At 35.6% G+C, this 21,261-nt stretch overlaps 1 protein-coding gene across 6 annotated transcripts in view; it reads right to left on the reverse strand.

Annotated features, from left to right (window-relative positions):
- Positions 1-21,261, reverse strand: part of SNX14 (sorting nexin 14) — a 78,576-nt gene that overhangs the window by 7,516 nt on the left and 49,799 nt on the right. For 4 of the 6 annotated variants that reach the window (XM_034648231.1, XM_034648232.1, XM_002923170.4 and 1 more), the window contains 8 exons: positions 19,923-19,949; positions 17,513-17,645; positions 12,273-12,474; positions 9,018-9,101; positions 6,676-6,776; positions 4,537-4,648; positions 1,862-1,902; positions 1,599-1,718 (listed from right to left, as the gene is read on the reverse strand). In XM_034648231.1, coding sequence (XP_034504122.1) covers positions 1,599-1,718; positions 1,862-1,902; positions 4,537-4,648; positions 6,676-6,776; positions 9,018-9,101; positions 12,273-12,474; positions 17,513-17,645; positions 19,923-19,949 — 820 coding nt within the window. The remainder of the gene's footprint in view (positions 1-1,598; positions 1,719-1,861; positions 1,903-4,536; positions 4,649-6,675; positions 6,777-9,017; positions 9,102-12,272; positions 12,475-17,512; positions 17,646-19,922; positions 19,950-21,261) is intronic. The other 2 variants (XM_034648233.1, XM_011229810.3) reach the window with 1 other exon arrangement.

A 21,261-nucleotide genomic window follows, 5' to 3' on the forward strand; every position in this document is an offset into this window, starting at 1 on the left:
TGGCATCAGGACCTGCACTGCGTGCAGAACCTGCTTAAGATTTTCTCTCTCCCTCTGCCCCTCCCCCCACTTAAAAAAATATATATAAATATATGAAACCTATCAAAACTGGCTCATATTCGGGCACCTGGGTGGCTCAGTTGATTGGGCATCTGACTCTTGATTTCACCTCAGGTCATGATCTTGGGGTCATGAGATCAAGCCCTGCATCAGGCTCCACACTCAGCTCAGAGTCTGCTTGTGCCTCTTCCTCTGCTCCTCCCCCAGCTCATGCACATTTTTCTCTCTCTCAGGTGAATAAATAAAATCTCTGGGGAAAAAAAACTGACTCATGCAACAGATCTGAAGAATACTATAAATAATTAAAGAAATTAAGCTGGTTTTTAAAAAACCTTCCTACAAACAAAACTCAAGGTTTAGGTGACTTTAACAACCACTTCAACCAATTATTTAAAGAACTAGTAATTACAATTTTATAACTTTACCAGCAAATAGAAAAAGGTTAATATAATTTTGATACCAGAACTTCACAAGGATAGAATAAGAATGAAAAATTATAGGCCAAGTCCACTCATAAACATGAATGCAGACTTCTTTAGCCTTATTTATGAAAAATATCTATCAAAAAAGCTACACTACATGATTTAATGGTGAAACATTGAAATCATGCCCTTTGTACAGTAGTTCATAGCCATGTATGAAACAAAACCATCATCTGCATATGTGTGTAAATCTAAAAGAATTAATAGATATATTACTAAAGTTAATACAAGTCTAGCAAGGTTATTGAATTTAAAAAATCAATACACAAAAATTAACTATTTGTTTACCAAAAAGAAAGTTACGACGTGAGAAAAATATAAAAGATACCTTTTATAATAACAAAAACTGAAATTTTGGGGGGGGAAGGCTATCCTTTTAGCTCACATAGCCCCCCATGCTGAGCACGATTCTGGAACTAAAGTGAGCTTCCTTTTTTTTTTTTTTTAAGATTTTGTTTATTTATCTCCAGAGAGCGCACAAGCAGGGGAAGCAGCAGGCTGTGGCTGAGCAGGGAGCCCAATGCGGGACTTGATCCCAGAACCCTTGGATCCTGACCGAGCTGAAGGCAGACACTCAACCAACTTCGCCACCCAGACGTCCCAAAAGTGAACTTCCTGCGAACTGGAAATATATCTTTATATTCCAGTGCCTGGCACTCAACAGTCGGCACAGGATAATATACCTGCTTATGAATGTATTAAATATTATATAAGCCATTGAAATGAGATAAAATAAACTTCAAATCAATATAAATACATTGTATCAATTGATTGCTTGAGTATTGGAAGTTGGTGATTTACCACCTAAGAACACCAGTTTAAAAAGTTCCCCAAATACAGAAATGGCAAAAGTTTATAAATACAATTATCTAAAGAAACATGTACCTGTTAAAGAGGCAAGAAGCTACATAAAATACCCTTTTTATACCGTACAACTGATTTCCACATAAAGAATATAAGTCCCATTCATTTCATTAACACATGATTCTCCCTATAATGGAAAAGTCTCAAGTAGGACAACTTCAAACTTCATGACTCTAAGGCAATATGCAGTACCTTCTTGTTGTTTTCTGAAGTAGGGCTGAGAATGGTCAGTTCCGGTTTACTTGGTTTAGGCTTTGGAGATTCACAAGAATTAATGAAATTCATGATGAAAGGTTCCAAATGCTGACCTTTCTGTTGTGATACAGAAATTATGGTATGAAAATCAAAAATCGAGATTATGATTTTTAATAATCATATAACCCATTAAAATTTACTGATATTTAAACATGTTTATAACTATCACATTACAGAATATACATAAATCAGTTATTCACCTCTTTCATTAGTTTTCCAGGAACAGACTTTATAATTTTTCCTGCAATTAAAAGTAAAATATTAATTTTATGAAGGCATAATGTATCTCATAATTGCTTACATGTATACTTCACTAGGTAATTTTATTTTTTTTGAAGATTTTATTTGTTTATTTGACAGGGAATAAGAGAGAGTACAAGCAGGGGAGCGGCAGGCAGAGGGAGATGGAGGAGCAGGGAGCTGATGCGGGGCTCCATCCCGGCACCCCGGGGTCATACCTGAGCCGAAGGCAGACGCTTAAGAAACTGACCCACCCAGGTGCCCCTTCATTAGGTAATTTTAAATACTAAACAACCAATAGAAAGTAAAACAGTAAAAAAATTATAATTCACCATTTCAAATTCAGTAGAAATTTACAATAAATACGGCATTAACTGTTTATAGATACAACATTTAGGATTTACCTAAAATAATACAGTGGGATTGAGGAGGGAGGGAAGGGACTGAACAAGCCAAGTGTTGGTAACTGCTGAAATAGAGTGAGAAGTTTATTATACAAAATTCTCTACTTTTCTGTATATTTGAAATTTTCCATAAGAAATGTTTTCAAAAGATTTTGGGGCACCTGGGTGGCGCAGTCGTTAAGCGTCTGCCTTCGGCTCAGGCCGTGATCCCAGCGTTCTGGGATGGAGCCCCACGTCAGGCTCCCCTGCTGGGAGCCTGCTTCTTCCTCTCCCACTCCCCCTGCTTGTGTTCCCTCTCTCACTGGCTGTGTCTGTCAAATAAATAAAATCTTTAAAAAAAAAAAAAGATTTTAAACAATAATCAATATATAAAGGTATCTAAAAACATGCAAAAGTTAGTCAAAAAAGTTTTAAGAACTGCTACAACATTTAAATTGGCTATTTAGGGGCACCTGGGTGGTTCAGTCGGTCAAGCGTCCAACTCTTGATTTTGGCTCAGGTCATGAGATAGAGCCCCATGTCGGGCTCTATTTAAGATTTTCTCTCTCTCTCTCCCTCTCCCTCTGCCCATCCCCTCCGCTCGCACTCTCTCTCTCTAAAATTAAACAAAAACAAAAAAACAAAACCCCACACTATTTAAATAGTTTATATTCTGTGTTTTAGATTATGAATATATATTCTAATCCTGTTTGCCAAAATTTCCTCTTCATCTTATCTCTAGGTTCCCTTATTTTAAAATATCAAACATCTTGAGATTTTCTCAAACATTAGAAATGCCTGTAAAAATTAGTCAAAATTGATAAATGCAACTTAAAATTTCTTGCAGTTCAATTTAGAAAAAAGTAGACTTATGGCAATAGCAGGAGACAAACTAACAAATTAAAGTGGGAGAATGTTTTACAACATGAAAACCACCCAACCCTCTCCCATCAGACTATTTCTCCTTTGCTACCCCCATAAACTATGCTTCCCTCCCTAGAATTCCCCAAGTGCCTAGGGCACCTGGGCGGCTCAGTCGGTTAAGCATCCAACTCTTGATTTCAGCTCAGGTCATCCTAGGGTCCTGGGTCAAGCCCTCTGTCAAGCTCGCACTCAATGGTGAGTCCACTTGAGGATTCTCTCCCCCCGCCCCGTTCGCTGTTAAATAAATCTTAAAAAAAAAAAAAAAAAGAATTCTCCAAGTTCCTTAAACTATAGAACTTCATCCTGTTTTTTTTCTTTCTCTCCTACATGCTCTTCCTGAGCCAATTTATTTGCTCAATCTGATTTCAAATAACACTCAAATCTCTACTCCTTGCCTATCTCCTGGCCTCTCCTGCCTTACAGAGCTTCTTTAACAGGATTCTATAAATTCAACAAGTTCAGAACTGCCCTTATCTCGGCAAGTAATAGCATCCCTCCAGTGGTTTGAATAGAAACCTGCATCATCTTTGATCATTTCTTCTCCTTCAGTCAAACCTAGTCAGCAACCAGGTCTACCCAATTCCGGCTCCTAAACACCATATATAACCAAATACAAAATGTCCTCATATTTTCCCCGATAAGAAATTCTCCATGCATGAACATCAAGTATTTTGGCTCAACTAAATGTATTAATTTGAAGAGATACAAACGAAAGCCAAATGCCCATTTGTAATATTTAATTCATTTGTTTAGTTCTATATGTACTTAAGATTATATTACATAAAATATTTTTAGAAATATTGTTTTACTTCCATTATTATCTTAAACATTTTATTCAAACTTTTCCTGCTTATATTACTATGGTGTATACTGAACTTCATATAAAAGAAATCATGCTGTATATATTCTTCTGTGTCTTCTTTCATTCCACATTATGCTTTTAAGATTATCAATGTTGTTGCAAATAGCTGCATGCTACAGATATTCATATTATGAATCTACCACAGTTTATTTGTCAATCTATTGGTAATGAACATTTGTATTATTTCTAGTTTTGGGCTATAAAAACAATGATGTTATGAACATTCTTCAATATGAATAAAAGATTCTCCAGAGTATATCTCAGAGAGGGACTGCCGAGTCATTCTGTTTCATACCAAACTGTTTTTCCAAGTAGTTTCCAATTTATATTCCTACTAACAGTGTGTAAGAAGTCTGTTAGAATTTGACACATCGCTTCACTATATAAACTAGTCCTCTACATTAATTTGAAAATGCTGATTATTTTCAGTTTATCCTCAAATACATGATTCTCTAAATTGACTTACCAAGATTTACATCTGGTAGTATCTTATCAAGAAACTGTGTTTCCCCACCATTGGGGGAGAGAAAATCTGCCAGAAGTTGACTGTTACTCAGTTCTGGATGCTGCAGAAGTTTCTTGAATGAAAAAAGAAAAAAGGGGGGAGAAAGCTTAAAAGGTTCATCAAAACTGTATTAATACAAGAACGAAAACAAAAAGCAAAAAAAAAATTTTTTTATCCTCAAAAGTGATTTTATATTCAGAATAACAAAACTCCATTTGTCGAAAGAATAGTATCACACAGCACCTAAGACCTCAGCCTCTACAGTCAGACTCTTCCGCTTATTAGTGAGGTGTCCCTAGAAACTTAGTTCCTAAATTACCTAAGAGTTTCCTCACATGTAAGATGAAAAAAATACTACTTACTTTACAGCGTTGTTATATAAAGCATTTAGCACTGGACCTGATACACAGGAAGGAAAATTAAACACTAGCTAATATTGCTTCTGTTTCTCAACCATAAAACAAGTACTACAGTATCATATAACTTTCTTGATAATTAAAAGAAGTTGGCACAAAGGGTTTTGCAGAAAACTAAATGTGGAAATGTGAAATAATCTGGAAAATCTGTTGTCTGTTCTTCTTGCAACACTATTTTCTTACAAGATAAACTGACTTTTAAAAGCCAAAAATAACCCAGTCTTACCTAATATTGTTTTCTAACTTGAAACAGTTACAAAACTTTATGAGCAGAAATCTGTATAAATGAAATACCATTAACTACAACCCTTAGCTCCATATCACCAGAAAATATTCTTCTAGAATGTGGTGCTCTAGTTCTTAGAAAGATTTAGTTCATTCAAATAATGGGTTAATGGTACAAAGGCAAAGGTTAACACTACTACATACAAATATCTTGCAGTAGTTAATAGTTATTTCATGTATCAATTTTCACACTACCAGAAAATTATATAACAAATATTTTCTAGGTTGAAGTATTTAACCATCCAAATGCAAGATATAAAATACAAATATCCTTTTACACTGATGAATATTTTTAATTTAAAAAGTACTTATTTTGCACAAGGAGGCATTCAAATTTAACTGAATTAACAATAAAATCTACAAAATTCTATGCCCATTAAAAAAAGATTTTTTTTAACACAACAAAACAAAAAAAATATCTCCTTTTCGGTCATGCACTTCATCAAAGATTGTCATGAATTTTAGAGAAATCTAAATCAATTTTAGTTAAGCGTCTGACTCTTGATTTCGGCTGACTATACTAACAATGGAAATAACATACCAATTACATTGTTTACATAACACTGTGCACACACTGAAAAAAATAAAATTCAATTCCAAGTGCTGACTGGTAGAGAATCAGGAGGTCCCAAGAAACTGGAAAAACATCTACAAATTGCAAAAGAAAATAAACTGAGGAATAAAATGGGAGGGAAGATTCACAAGTTCAGAAGTGCTAAACACAAAATCAAACAGAAAACAAGACAAAAGGGGCACCTGGCTGGTTTAGTCAGAAGAGTATGCGACTCTTGATCTTGGGGTTTTGAGTTCAAGCCCCACGTTATGGGTAGAGATTACTTAAAAAAATAATAATTTTTTTTTTTAAAAAGACAACAACAAAAAAATTACCCAGTATACTTAGAATGTATTTCATCTTATGCAACAAGTTTTTCTTTATTTTCTCACACCAAACATTTTAAACTAAATCCAACATACAATTTTTCTTCTTCTAAGGAAGTATCTGGTATTTCACTGGTTATCGATTTTTTTTAAAAGTATACTTTTTTTGAGCAAGAGAGTGAACGAGCGGAAGGGAGGGGGAGAGGGTGAGGGAGAGAGAGAACCTTAAGCAGGCTCCATGCTGAATCTGTGGAGCCCAACATAGAGCTCAATCTCATGACCCTGACATGACCTGAACTGAAATCAAGAGTGATGCTTACCCAACTAAGCCACCCAGAAGCCCCTAAAAAGTACACTTTTCACAATAATTCATTTCCACATGGAAAAAATATCTTAAAAGAATTTTAGAAATACATACTGACAGGTATCTGTAAAACAAAATATATACACACAAGAGAAAATAAAGATGAATTAGACAATGCTATGATTAGCAATGTTTTAAATTGAGCTGGTACTGTACCTGTAAATATTCCTGAAACTCTTCTCTCTTAGACTTTAAGAATTCATAATTTTTGGGGCCAATGATCCTCTTGGAAGGAAGCTGGGCATCAGGAAATGTGCCTGAAATTAATATATATGAAAGTTATTAGTATGTTCTGCTACTATTTTAAAAACCTAATTTACAATTAACTATGGCAAATTCAGATTCACAGTGCTCCCATATGGAGATGCAACATTATCTTTTAAATAATCTGGACAAGGGGCAACTGAGTGGCTCAGTCAGTTAAGTATCTGCCTTCGGCTTAGGTCATGACCCCAGGGTCCTGGGATGGAGCCCTGCATCAGGCTCCCTGCTCAGTGGGGAGCCTGTCTCTCCCTCTCCCTCTGCTGCTCCCCCTGCTCATGCTCTGTCAGGTAAATAAATAAAATCTTTCTTAAAAGATTAAATAAATAAATAAATAAATAAATAAATAAATAAATAAATAATCCTGAGAAAACCCATAAGCTTCAAGTCAGAAGTCCAGACCAAAGAACCTGAGTCTACTGATAACCAAACTGGTCACCAACTCTTTGTTGACACAGATTTATTTAAGCCTTCTATACGAGTAAAAAAAAAAAAAAAAAAAAAAGCCTCAAAAAAATACCATGAGATTATTTTGAAGTTGGTGGGATTCTATAAGACAAAATCTTACAAAGAAAAACACCTACTCTCTCATGGGAAAAAAAGGTACCATGTTGCCAAATACTATACAAGATTAAAAACAAAATTTAAAAACCATGGACATGTGGCACCTGAGTGGCTCAGTCAGTTGAGCATCCAACTCTTGGTTTTGGCTCAGGTCATGATCTCAGGGTGGTGCCCAGCATCAGGCTCCACACTGGGCATGGAGCCTGCTTAAAATTCTCTCTCTTCCTCTGCCCCTCCCTCCCACTCTCTCAAATAAATAAATAAATCTTTAAAACAAACAAACAAACAAACCAACCATGGACATGCTTTCTCAAACAGGGCTGACTTTAAAAATTTAAATACCAAAAAGGAAAATATTGTTGGGAAACCAATCAACTTAGGTTGATCCAGAGCTTTAAAGTATGGATTATATTTCTTCTCTCAACTCTAAATCCAAAGGAAAGTTCTCAGAGAAAGGAGATGAGAATGGTACTGCACAACACAAGATTGGCAGAGACAAAGAAAAAACCATTTTTTTTTAGATTTTATTTATTTGCATGTGAGAGAGCACGCAAGCAGGGAGAGAGCGTGCAAGCGGCAGTCAGAGGGAGAAGCAGGCTCCCCACTGAGCAAGGAGCCCAATGTGGGACTTGATCCCAGGGTCCTGGGATCATGACCTGAGCCAAAGACAGATGCTTAACCGACTGAGCCACCCAGGTATCCCAAAGAGAAAATCATTTAACGACAAATACAAATTCAAAATCTAAGCAGAGTTTGGAGTGGGACCTTGCATTTTTTATCATCCTATAATCTCCTTATCATGGGCTTTGCTCTTAGTAAAAAAGGTTCCTGTCCTTGGTCCTCAATTCAGAACCAACCTGAATTTGGATCAGGGGCACTCCACAAAGCTTCTCTAAAATAAAGATTCATGGGCGCCTGGGTGGCTCAGTCAGCTAAGTGTCTGACTCTTGACATTGGCTCAGGTCATGATCTCAGGGTTGTGAGATTGAGGCCCACACTGGACTCCACGCTGGGCACGGAGCCTGTTAAGATTCTCTCTCTCTCCCTTGCTCCCCTTCTGCCCCTTCCCCACCCCACCTACGTGCTCACTTGCGCCCTCTCTCTCGTAAATAACTGAATAAATACATAAAATAAAAAGATTCAGAATACACAAATCAAACTCATGAATCTACGTACAAAATGACTATAAATCTTTCATAACTACATCCCTGACATTAACTAAAATAAATGGATGATAAGAGAGACTGGAAGGTGAGGGGAAGAACTAAAAAGGAAAAGTGTTCCCCTTTTCTGACTGATCTACCCTTAAAAGAAATACTACACTACAAGTTTTGTTTCCATATCTAAGAGACTGGTTTAAATTCTCTGCCACATCGAGATAAACAAAAATTCAACTGTAAAGAATCTTTTCTAAAATACAATTAAGAATAACTATCTTTTAAATTTTAACATTATTATTTAAAAAGCAATAAATGTACACTGTAAAAACTTTAAAAATATAAGCCAGAAATAAGATAAAAACAGTACATTCCTATTATGAACAGCAGTGTACACAAGTGTTACTGTTACATTTTCTTGGTATAATTACTTAAAATAAAAAAATTAATTTAATTCAACAGCTTCTTCAAGAAAGCTAATGCTAAAATGTAACATTTTATACCAAAACAACATACCATGAAATTCTGTTAGTTTTGATTCAAGTACATAGAATTCTAGATATCTTCTATAGACAGACCAGTGTTCAGGCTCATGCCCAACTGTAAATTGAATCAATACACAATAAGTAATAAATAATTTTATAAACTATTAGAAATTATTCCAGTCTTAATAATTTATTATTTCTTAACATCACATTAATATATTTTATCCCATATTTTAAATTTCTTAAGAGACTGATAAATTTTACCTATTTATGAAGTTGTCTCAATAATAAATACATTTTTCTACAACAGAATCATAGAGCTGACAGAAATTTCAAAAAATAATGCGGTTATTATTTTTAAAATGTCACAGAAATAAATAATGTATTTCATAAAAACTTATCATCAATTTTGGGTCTCTGAAATACTTACCAATCGTCCTGATCTAAAACAGTACAGAACAGCACTATCCAACAGAACTTTCTGCAATTCTGAAAATGTCTTCCATTATCTGCATTAATATAGTAACTATTAGCCACATGTAATTACTGATCATTTTAAATGTGGCTATTGTAGGTAAGGAACTAAAATTTAAATATAATTTAATTTAATTTTCAGAGATGTATGTGGCTAGTGGCTACCAAATTGAATAGTACAAAGTAACGGTTTACAGAAGAAGTTGGGTCAGACCGCCTATTCCAATCCCAGTTCCCCCATTTATTAAGTAAACTTGAACAAATAACTTAACCTTAAGTTGCTTAGAATAAAATAACTGTACTCATTACATAAAATAATCCACCTAAATCACTTCTGTATAGTGCACAGCACAGAGTAAGCACCCCAAAAATGTTAACTGCTATTAATAGCATCTCATCTCATTCTAGCACAGATTTGGAAATGCAATGTACAAAGTCAACTAAAACCACAATAACCCAAAAACAACACCTGTATTTAGAAAAAAACGTGATGGGGCACCTGGGTGGCTCAGTCAGCTAAGCATCTGTCTTCAACTCAGGTCATGATCCCAGGGTCCTGGGTTTGAGCCCTGCATCGGGATCCCTGCTCAGCAGGGAGCCTGCTTCTCCCTTTCTCTTTCCCTCTGCCTCTCCTCCGCTTGTGCTCACTCTATCTCTCTCTCTTTCTCAAAAAAATAAATAAATAAAAGCTTTAAAAAAAAGAAAAAAAACATGATATAGTCACAATCTTATAAGGAAATCGAACTTTTCTTCTTCAACACTGGTCTTAAAAGATCTACATCATACTTAGTCTTGGTTTTTAAAATCCTAAAATTGCTATTCTGCTACACATATAAAATCAACACAGTATTTAAACGATGCACTTTTTTTCCCTCACAGGCCATGGCTTCCTAAAAGCACATTACATTGACAGTCAAAGTCTGTAGCACTGCTGAGAAAAATAATCCGTAGTTTTAAGATTTTTTGGTTTAAATTTTATGGTTACATTATTAAGGCAAACTTCTAAAAATAAAGCACAAAAATTAATGATGTCTGTCCAAAAGGCAAAAACAAAGTATATTTAAAAGTATATCATATGTAGGGGCGCCTGGGTGGCACAGCGGTTAAGCGTCTGCCTTCAGCTCAGGGCATGATCCCGGTGTTATGGGATCGAGCCCCACATCAGGCTCCTCTGCTGTGAGCCTGCTTCTTCCTGTCCCACTCCCCCTGCTTGTGTTCCCTCCCTCGCTGGCTGTCTCTATCTCTGTCAAATAAATAAATAAAATCTTTAAACAAAAAAAAAAAAAAAAAGTATATCATATGTAAACCTTTGAAAAGGACATAAGTTACATGCTCACATAAATTTACTTATAATGATAGGAATTTATATCTGAAGAGTCAGAAGTTTAAAATAATTTCCTGAGAAACAGGAACAGTGTGGAAAGGGCCAGACTTAAGTACTAGGCACAGATGTAGTTGAACCCAGAAACTAACTACAATATTTCTTTTCAATTCTTTCCAACACTTAAAATGCCAATCAGTAGAAACATAAGACAAAGATGCATATAAAACCATGTTTGAAACTGAAATCAGAATATAACACCAACAATGGTTCTTCTCTACACCTATTAAAATGCTGAGCTAGAAAAGCACCTGGCAGGGCGCCTGGGTGGCTCAGTCATTAAGAGTCTGCCTTTGGCTCAGGCCGTGATCCCAGAGTCCTGGGATCGAGCCCCACAACAGGTTCCTAGTGGGGAGCCTCTCCCACTCCCCCTGCTTGTGTTCCCTCTCTCGCTGGCTGTCTCTCTGTCAAATAAATAAATAAAATCTTAAAAAAAAAAAAAAAGAAAGAAAGAAAAAGAAAAGCACCTGGCAAGACTGAATGGCAACAACAGCAAAATCAAGTAGCACTGACTCCGAATTGGACAGAGCAAGACCCTGCCTGGTACTTAGTTATAACAGGAAAAATCATAGATAGGTACTCTGAGCATTCTTCCTTTCCCATTCCTACGTTTTATTTCTTGAAATAGGATTCGCTTCTAAGAAAAATTTTAAAAACCTATTATTTTTTGAAAAACAAAGAAGGGGAACTATTAGCACTGACCTTCATGCTAACACTTAGTCACTCCTCTCTCAAAACCACCTCCTAACACTGCCACTTTTTTTCCTTCTTTCACCACACAGTTCTCCCTTCCTAAGCTGAACTTCATTTTAGTGTCTATCATTCCCAAAATGTACACAACTTTGATGTGCTTTTGCTTACACTGAATACCCCACTTCTTGGACAAAACCCAGGGTGGTGACTGTTATCTTGCTATGGATGCTATTTACCCCCTTCTCTATTAGTTCACACCTGCAATAACCAAAAGAAAAAAGATAGCAAAGCCTGACGAAAACTTGTCACATTGTGTTTTATCATATTTTTATAAATTCTAATTAGCCCACAACAACGGAGGAGAAATGCTGTCTTAATGAAATTGGTATAATACCTGATACACTGCTATACGCGTTACTCATAGTCAATTAAGTATAATGGCTAACGATGATGGCAGCAAAACCATTAAAAGAACATTACACAAAATGCCTTGCTGCATTGTCAATATGTCTCACACGCGTCTACTCAATATGTATTGGTTGAACAAATTAATTAGTTAAGTGGTACTAGAGATAACCTATAGAAAAGCTCAAGCTTTCATTCAACCTTCTGTTCAGACACTTATCTTTCGGATGTGCAGTCAAACTTAAAAGTTAGAAATGGAAAAATGTTTATCATTCCTGATAAAATATAGACTAATCAGCATCTTTTAAGAAAGGTATTCATAAAGCTTCCTACCTGCTCTTCTATCATTTCTTTCAACATCAATACAAAACACAGGTATTCTCTCCTTTTTCTCTTTCCTTTCAGAGGAAGGATCTTCAAAAAAGTCTACATACGGAATGCTAATTTTCCATGCAGCAAGGTTTCGGGGAGTATTAGGTGTGCTCACAGCTTCCACTGGAGAATCATCTTCCATTACAACAATACCTTCTTCAATCTGGAAAAACATCATCAGGAAAAATTTAATATTTCCAGGTCCTTTAGACCTATAGCATACAAGATACAACTATAAAGAATATGTCCATATAAATTCCATAATTTTCTAATACAAAACTTTTGAAATTAGGTGATACCAAATTTTCTACTAAAAATATAAAGATAAAAAATTAAAAACATGTTACTAGCATCAACTCCAGGTTTTATTACATCACCTATATATGAAAATTCCATAGAAAAGAGAAAATAGGCACTTCAGAGATTAAAGATATTGAAAATATACAAATATAGAAAAATATTTAACTATGGTAATAAGTAAAAATTAAGGTACTGATATTTTTCATCCTGATAATATGTATTGAGAAAGAGTCATAAAGCAGTTTTAATTAAGTACAGATGGTCACCGACTTACGATAGTTCAACTTCTGATTTTTCAACTTTACTGTGATGAAAAGCAATATGCACTCAGTAGAAACTGTACTTTGAATTTTGAGTTTTTATCTTTTCCCAGGCTGACAGTGTGCAGTGTGATGATCTCCTGTGTTACTGGGCGGTGGCAGCAAGCCACAGCTCCCGATCAGCCACTCTAATCACGAAGGTAAACAACCAATACACCTACAGCCACTCTGTAAACAAACAGCCATTCTTTTTCACTTTCAGTACAGTATTCGATAAATTACAGGAGATATTCAACACCTTATTATAAAATAGGCCTTGTGTTAGATTATTTTGCCCAGCTAGGCTAATGTAAGTGTTCTGAGCTTGCTGAAGGTAGGCTAGGCTAAGCTATGATGTCCAGTAGGCTAGGTGTATTAAATGCATTTTTAGCATCGTGTCAGGTTCCCTGCTCAGCGGGAAGTCTGCCTCCCACTGAGCAGGGAGCCGGAAACAGGGCTCATCACAGCATCCTGGGATCATGACCTGAGCCTAAGGCAGACACTTAACAACTGAGCCACCCAGGCGCCCCTTGAACATACTTCTCTAAGACAATGAGTCAAAGACTGTGCACACTTAAGAAATTTCTGAACAGTCTACTCAGAGCAAATTAGTAGTAGAGAGAGATTTCTTTCCAGAATTTGAGCACCCTACCTTCACTCTCAGTTCTACTTTTTTCCCACAGCTGGCGGTCACCTCTCTTCTAAATGAGTTCTTTCCCTCCCCCAGAAAATCCCTTAGCAATTACCCTTTTCTGTTCTTGTCCTAAAATGGCATCCCGTAATCCCTAATAAGGCTGTTAGTGACCTTAGGAAGACCTCTTCATACTCTATTGAAAAGAAAAAGTCTTCAAGTCCTAAAAAGAAAAAAAGAAACTATAAAAACAGATGATATGTATTGGTTTTTGCCTTTTTTGGGACAAGGCTATCTCCTTACACACCTGAAAGAAAAACAGAGAGAAGAATGTGTGAGGGAAATGCCCACTCCACTACTTGGAACCTGAGGTACAGAATAGCATTTTCTATCACTATTAAAACTGTGTTTTGGTTAATGAATTCAGCTTCTGAAATATCAGAAGGGTAACTGATCATAAAATGACAGATAATTTAACAAGCTGACTAAATGCCAAAAAATAGACATTCTTGGGGCACCTGGCTGGCTCAGTCCATGGAGCACAAGACTCTTGATCTCAACGTTATGAGCTCAAGCCCCATGTTGGGTATAGGGCTTACTTTAAAAAAAAAAAAAAAATAGACATTCTTAAATAAAAAGTTCCCCAAAATCAACCTAAGAAACAAAACGAGAGAACAAAATTCTTAACAACATAAAAATATTTATGAAACAAAGGACAGATTTTTTAAATGTATTACTGTTACTGTTACCATTTAAATGATATTTATGTCAAAAAAGTTTAGTGAATAATCTCTAGGGCAGTATTTCTCTAAAGAATTTTCAGGGCTTCCTTTAATGTTATTTGAAAGTAAGTAAATATTATAAACCAAAATTTAATGAAAAGGAAAACAAAGTACTTTTTTGTTTTCATATAGATCTTCCCTCTACAAAAAGGATGGAGAATAAGGGTGGCAGAGGATAACAGCAAAAAGATGTCCCCTTACTTTCTTAAGAAATACTAATGTTCCGGAGCGCCTGGGTGGCACAGCGGTTAAGCGTCTGTCTTCGGCTCAGGGCGTGACCCCGGAGTTGTGGGATCGAGCCCCACATCAGGCTCCTCTGCTATGAGCCTGCTTCTTCCTCTCCCACTCCCCCTGCTTGTGTTCCCTCTCTCGCTGGCTGTCTCTATCTATGTCAAATAAATAAATAAAATCTTTAAAAAAAAAAAAAAAAAAGAAATACTAATGTTCCTCATTATTATCTTTTCCTATATGGAGATAACTGCCAACAAACCAATGGGCAAATTACATTCCAAAAGTTTATTTGCAAATCAGTTCTGAACTTGGACAGATAAACATTTTCAAATAGACTCAATCTTATGCAGTGGACTTTGGTTCCCAGGCCAGCATACATATGTCAATCCAATCCATAATTTACATTCATACATTTATGAAAATTGATGCTATTATAATACTGTATAGTGCTTACTGCACATATGCTAGGTACTGGCCTAAGTGCTTCGTGCATATTACTTGTTACGTCACAACAGCCTTATGTAAAGCTAGATACTATCATCCCCATTTCACATGTGAGGAAACCAAGTCACAATAAAATTAAGCAATTTTTCCAAGGTCACATAGCAAGGAGGCACTGCCACCGAATGATCACATCAAGGTTTCTAAAAGAAAATGTCTTCTAGGTCCCAAATGCAAATCACACACCACTTTAGCCCTGGTAGTGAGACTGGCAATTTCCCTTTCCCCTAAACTTCCTAAACAAGACAAAGAAGATTCCTCAAGGTCCCACCTTGGAACTAGCACAGTGGGGCGCCTGGGTGACTCAGTTGTTAAGCGCCTGCCTTCAGCTCAGGGCATGATCCCAGGGTCCTGGGATTGAGCCCCACATTGGGCTCCCTGCTCCACTGAGCTTCTTCCTCTCCCACTCCCCCTGCTTGTGTTCCCTCTCTCGCTGGCTGTCTCTCTCTCTCTCTGTCAAATAAATAAATAAAATCTTAAAAAAAGAACTAGCACAGTGCTGGGGTGCCTGGCTGGCTCAGTTGGAAGAACATGTGACTCCTGATCTCGCGGTCGTGAGTTCAAGCCCCCCGTTGGGGGTAGAGATTACTTAAATAAATAAACTTTAAACAAAACAACAACAAAAAAACCCCATAGCACGGTGCCCTCTAAATCCTAACTGACACCATCTTAGTCTGGGTCAACAGCCTATTCATCCATACCTTTTCTTTTCAGAGTATTAGAGATTAGTTTGCTCTCTTCTTATACTTTTCCTTATCACTATCTTTGCTTCCAAATCAAGAATTTCCTTCTTCCTTGGGCCACTATAAAACGGAACTCTCTCATCTTTTTAAAGACTATCCTCCTATTCCTGAAGCAAAAAATAAAACCAAAAAACAAAAACAAAAAAAAACAACAGCGTATATTTCAAGTAATCAAGCAGAACAAAAAATAAAAAGTACATCTTCCCAAACAAAAATTGTGTTTTGGAAAGTTCACAATAACATGGGTAAATGCTTTCGTTGTAATATTAAGTGGGAAGAGAATGGGGAAGCAACCTATATACATAATGTAGCTTAATCTATGTAGACGAGAAAGGAAAGGTTTTTTTTTTTAATCACCAAAATGTTAACAGAAGTGGTTATTGAGTGGTAGAATTTGGGTGGTATTTTAAATTTGTTTCCACTTTTCTATATAATTAAAAAATTAAGACGATAATATGCTTAAAATTTTAAAAATACATAAATAAACATAATTTTGAAAAAAGACTACTTCCTCTGGTCTACTGTCTTTCTTCTACCCGCACTTTTAAGAAAAGACAAGGGCATAAACAGAAAAAAGAATGTTTTTTTTGGATTACCTAAGAAGGAAAAAAAAATTAAGATTTTCTTCCACTTAAATTATGAAGAAGCAATGAATCTCCTTAACAATTCATCATGCAATGGGACAGAGGTCAAAAAGAAAGGAGTAAAAGGAAAAAATGGGTTTATATACTTTTCTCTCCCCTATTCCTTCTTCTTGGTCATTGCCAATCCAATCACTACTATTCATCCCTTTTGATATCCAGGTTGGGAAATCTCTTAAGGGTAAAGTCTCTATCTTAATCATCATTTTATCCCCACTGCTCAGCCATTAAAGAGCAAAATAAGGATCCAGGAACTCTGTTTAATAAAGATTTATTCAACAAATAAAAAGTACAAATGAGACAATATCTCTTTATGGAACTAACTGGTAGGGAAAACAATCATAAACATATCATTTCAAATACAATTTTTGGTGCATGCTTTAACATATTATCTAACAAGGGGCACAAAGGAGGAATGTTCAATTCTACTTGGGGACCCAGGTAAGGGCTTAAGGGAAGCAGCTGGATTCTGAAAGTTAAGTATGAATTTTCTAGGTAAATAAAGGAAGGGTATTCCAAGAACAGCACAATGCGCAAAGATCACAGAGATAAAATAGCATGGTGGGTGTAATGTGCATATAAATGAACCAGAAATCTTATTAAGATGCAAATTGATTCAGTAGGTCTAGGATAGAACCAGAGATTCTGCACTTATAGTAAGCTCCCAGGTAATACTGATACTCTTGATGCACCAACCACAGCTTGAGTATCAAGGAATAAGGACATCCATCAACAATTCTGTTTGCCTGGACCGTATGGTTGGAAAGAGAGAAGATCATGGTACAAAGTAAAAGCTTAACTACAAGATGGCAAATTGTTTGACTATTAGAACTATCTCAGCTTAACAGAAACCATTCTGGCCTTAACAAGCAGTTTACTTAATGCTCAGGATCTTTACAAATTAGATTAGCACCATGAAACTATAATAACTAATGAAAAAAATAAGGGATAGAAAAGAAGTCTGAAATAAGTAAAATAAAGGAGAGAGAAAATAGAAAATAAGCATGTCCAATTTTTTATGCCATTGTAGGTCTGAATTTATACATATATCAAATTGAAGAATTTTTACTTACAAAGTCATCTTCACCTTCAGCTAACCCATAATTAGGCAACATAGCTCCTTCCATTGTGGTACTTTTAAATACTCCTTTAATTTTGCTACCTATTCTGCTGATTCCAAATGATTCTCCTCTTTTCTGTGTGCTCCTAAATATTAAACAAAAATGTATCAAGTACATAGCAAATTATCATGACAGTCTAGTTTACTTAAACAACAATAAAAATAGCTGTGAAAAGGGTAAACCGAAGGTAGAACTAACATAATTTTTGGAGTTCTTAGTCAAAGATTAAGTCCCAACATCTCAGAAGCCAAAAGTGACAGAACATTTAAAGTTTAAATTTGGGGGTATGAATAAATGGGACAATATTTACTAATAAATGTTTGGAATTTACCTATTTAAAACAGTAACTGAACTAAAATGTTTAAAAGATGAGAGCCCCCTAGTGGTATGTAGTTCTCACTGCCATACATATTCTGAAATAACAAAAAATGTGGTAAGACCAACATTCAAAACAATGTAGCCATTTAGAACTGCACTGCTAAAATAACATAGTGTAACAGAAAAAAATATAAAATTATGACCTTCTCAGTCCTTCATTTTTAGACAGACCTTGACAAAAAAATTCTGTCCTCTATGACTGAAAATTTTTAAGCAAATTTCAACTTTATTAGATACTCAAAAGAGAAGTGAAGTATAAAATGCATCTTACTTAACTTCAAAGTAACAACAATAACAAAAAGATAAAAAGGGAAGGAAATAAATGCCAAAGGGAATGGTTAGCAATAAACATAAGTACAAAAGCAAATGTAGTGTAAGGAAGCAGCCTGCTCTGACATACATATTAAATATTGGTTTTGTAATTTTTTTCAAAAGTAAATTTCTAAAAGCAGAAATAGCTGGAAAGCAACAACAAAAAATAAGCCAAAAAGCAGCAAAAATTTCCTCCATTACAGCCTACTATCCCATGTTTCAACAAAGAAAAGCAGAACTTTACCCAATTTAAAACTCATGCTCGCCAAGTAATGCTGCCTGTACAACAGATACCCAAGTAAAAAAAGACTATTTCAAAATCCAAAAAAGTTTGCTTTGGATGCTTAACTTAATGGATAGCTATTATTCCTACAAGCAAAATTTATTTACTGAAATAATGCAACAATTACAGAAATAAAAATAAACTGATCAAGTTTCAAATATACCTGGTACAATAATGATATGTGCATTTTATACATGTCTAAGGAGCAAATCAAACTTATTTTAAAACTGGAAAAACTCTAATAAGCAGTTAGTAGTAAAAAGGGTACTTAAACAAGATTATTTTATTTAAACAAGAATTCAGTGTTTTTTTTAAATCCAGCACTGTAAACACAATTCCCTCTGATAGTGTTTCCAAAACCAACTATGAAAATGTTAACAAAATATTACTAAAATCTCTAGAATTTGGATAGATTATAAAAAATAAGGCTTTTTGAAATCTGACATTTTAAAAAAATATCTCACTTCTGATTATCCCCAGAAATGCACAAATACTGTAATTTCTTGCTTTAAAAAAAAGTTCTTTAAACAAAGTAATTCTAAAAGTAATTCAGCAAAACCAGTAACAAAAAAATGAATCAATAGCTTTGAAAAGCTAGATACTAACTTTTCATTTTATTTTAAACTGACATTTTTATTTTATGACATATATCATGCTATTTCAAAAAGGAGCTATCCAGGGAGGCCTGACTGGCTCAACTGGTAGAGCATGAGACTCTTGTTCTCAGGGCTGTGAGTTCAATCTCCACACTGGGCGTGGAGTATACTTCAAAAAACAGATAAAATAAAATCTTAAAAACGAAAACAAAAAGAAGATACCTAGAATCAAATTAGATTAATTTTAAAAGGATACCCCAGGGACACCTGGTGGCTCAGAGGGTTAAGCCTCGGCCTTTGGCTCAGGTCATGATCCCAGGGTCCTGGGATAGAGTCCCACATCAGGCTCCTTGTTGGCAGGGAGCCTGCCCCTCCCCCTGCTTCTGCTCTTAGTCTCTCTCTTTCCCTCTCTCAAATAAATAAAATCTTACCTATAGGAAACAAACTGAGGATTGCCAGAGGGGACGTGGGTGGGAGGATGGGGTAATTGGGTGACTCGCATTAAGGAAGGCATGTGATGAGCACTGGGTGTTATACCCAACTGATGAATTACTAAATTCTACCCCTGAAACTAATAATACAGTATATGTTAACTAAATTGAATTTAAATATTTTTTTAAATAAATAAATAAATAAAAGTATATCCCAAATAGCTGATATAAAGGCAGTAATAATAGCAGTGTTTCCTTTTCCTCTTTTTGTTTTACTTAGGTTGTTTTGGGTATACTTTCTGAACTTAAACAGATAATTTATACAAAAAAAAAAAAAAATCACATGCTGTCTCGAGACTTACCGAAAATCATCCAAACTTAGGCTACCTCTGCAGTAGCAGATATGTGAAATTATACAAGGAAAGGAGAGAGAGAAAGCCCAGATATTAAACAAGTTTCACTTTAGAACACAAAACAAAATTTAAAAGCTTTAAAAGTTACACAACTGGATAGCATTTATCTTTGCAAACGGAAAGAATCTGTATAACTTAATAAAGGAAAGAGAAAGTGCCATGGCTGTTTTGGGGGGAAGTGGGGGTATGAATTCTAGATCATTAAAAAAAGTTCTTAAACTAGTATGTCAGGGGGGCGCCTGGGTGGCACAGCGGTTAAGCGTCTGCCTTCGGCTCAGGGCGTGATCCCGGCGTTATGGGAAGAGAAAGTGCCATGGCTGTTTTGGGGGGAAGTGGGCTTCTTCCTCTCCCAGTCCCCCTGCTTGTGTTCCCTCTCTCACTGGCTGTCTCTATCTCTGTCGAATAAATAAATTAAAAAAAAAAAACTAGTATGTCAGGAAATAACTTTGCATTTTTTGCCCTCATTTAGGGACACCATTTGTTTGATATGGGGGAAAGTATGCAGAGACTAAGCACCAAAAACTTGGCACAGAAAACAAACTCAGTGTTTTCCAACACGAAATTCAAGTCCATATTAGATATAATTATGTGTGATTCACACATTTTGAAATACATGTTTTAAGCTAAGAAACAAAGTGAAAAAATAAATCCCTAAATATATATATATATATATTTATTATTTATTCGACAGAGAGAGAGACAGCCAGCGAGAGAGGGAACACAAGCAGGGGGAGTGGGAGAGGAAGAAGCAGGCTCATAGCGGAGGAGCCTGATGTGGGGCTCGATCCCATAACGCCGGGATCACGCCCTGAGCCGAAGGCAGACGCTTAACCGCTGTGCCACCCAGGCACCCCTCTAAATAAATATATTTTTTAAATTATCCTTCAAGCATGGAAGAAACACAACAACAGGTTAACATTAATATGCATTAAAATTTTTACTTTTAAAATACAATTAAACAGAATGTAGACAAAATATATGAATAAATATTTTACATATTTTAAGCCACTTAGCAAATTAGCAATGCAAGAACATTAAGTCTTTTACTTATTTTATATAGGTAAATGAATAAGTATCACAGAAGCAGAGTCCTGACAAAACTGATAGTTAAAGTCAGGTCAATATAAAGAAAAACATACTTTTAAAGACCATAATCAGTACCCACAATGAAAAGAGCCCATATTTTCTTCCTGTTTATTTTATATTTTAAAGAGAGCAAAATTGGTGTAGTATGTTGAAGACAACCAGGTGTTCTCCAAGTGGCAAAGAAAGCTTTCCAGCTCTGAAG

Source organism: Ailuropoda melanoleuca, chromosome 19 (assembly GCF_002007445.2).
Source record: "Ailuropoda melanoleuca isolate Jingjing chromosome 19, ASM200744v2, whole genome shotgun sequence".
NCBI lineage: Eukaryota > Metazoa > Chordata > Mammalia > Carnivora > Ursidae > Ailuropoda > Ailuropoda melanoleuca.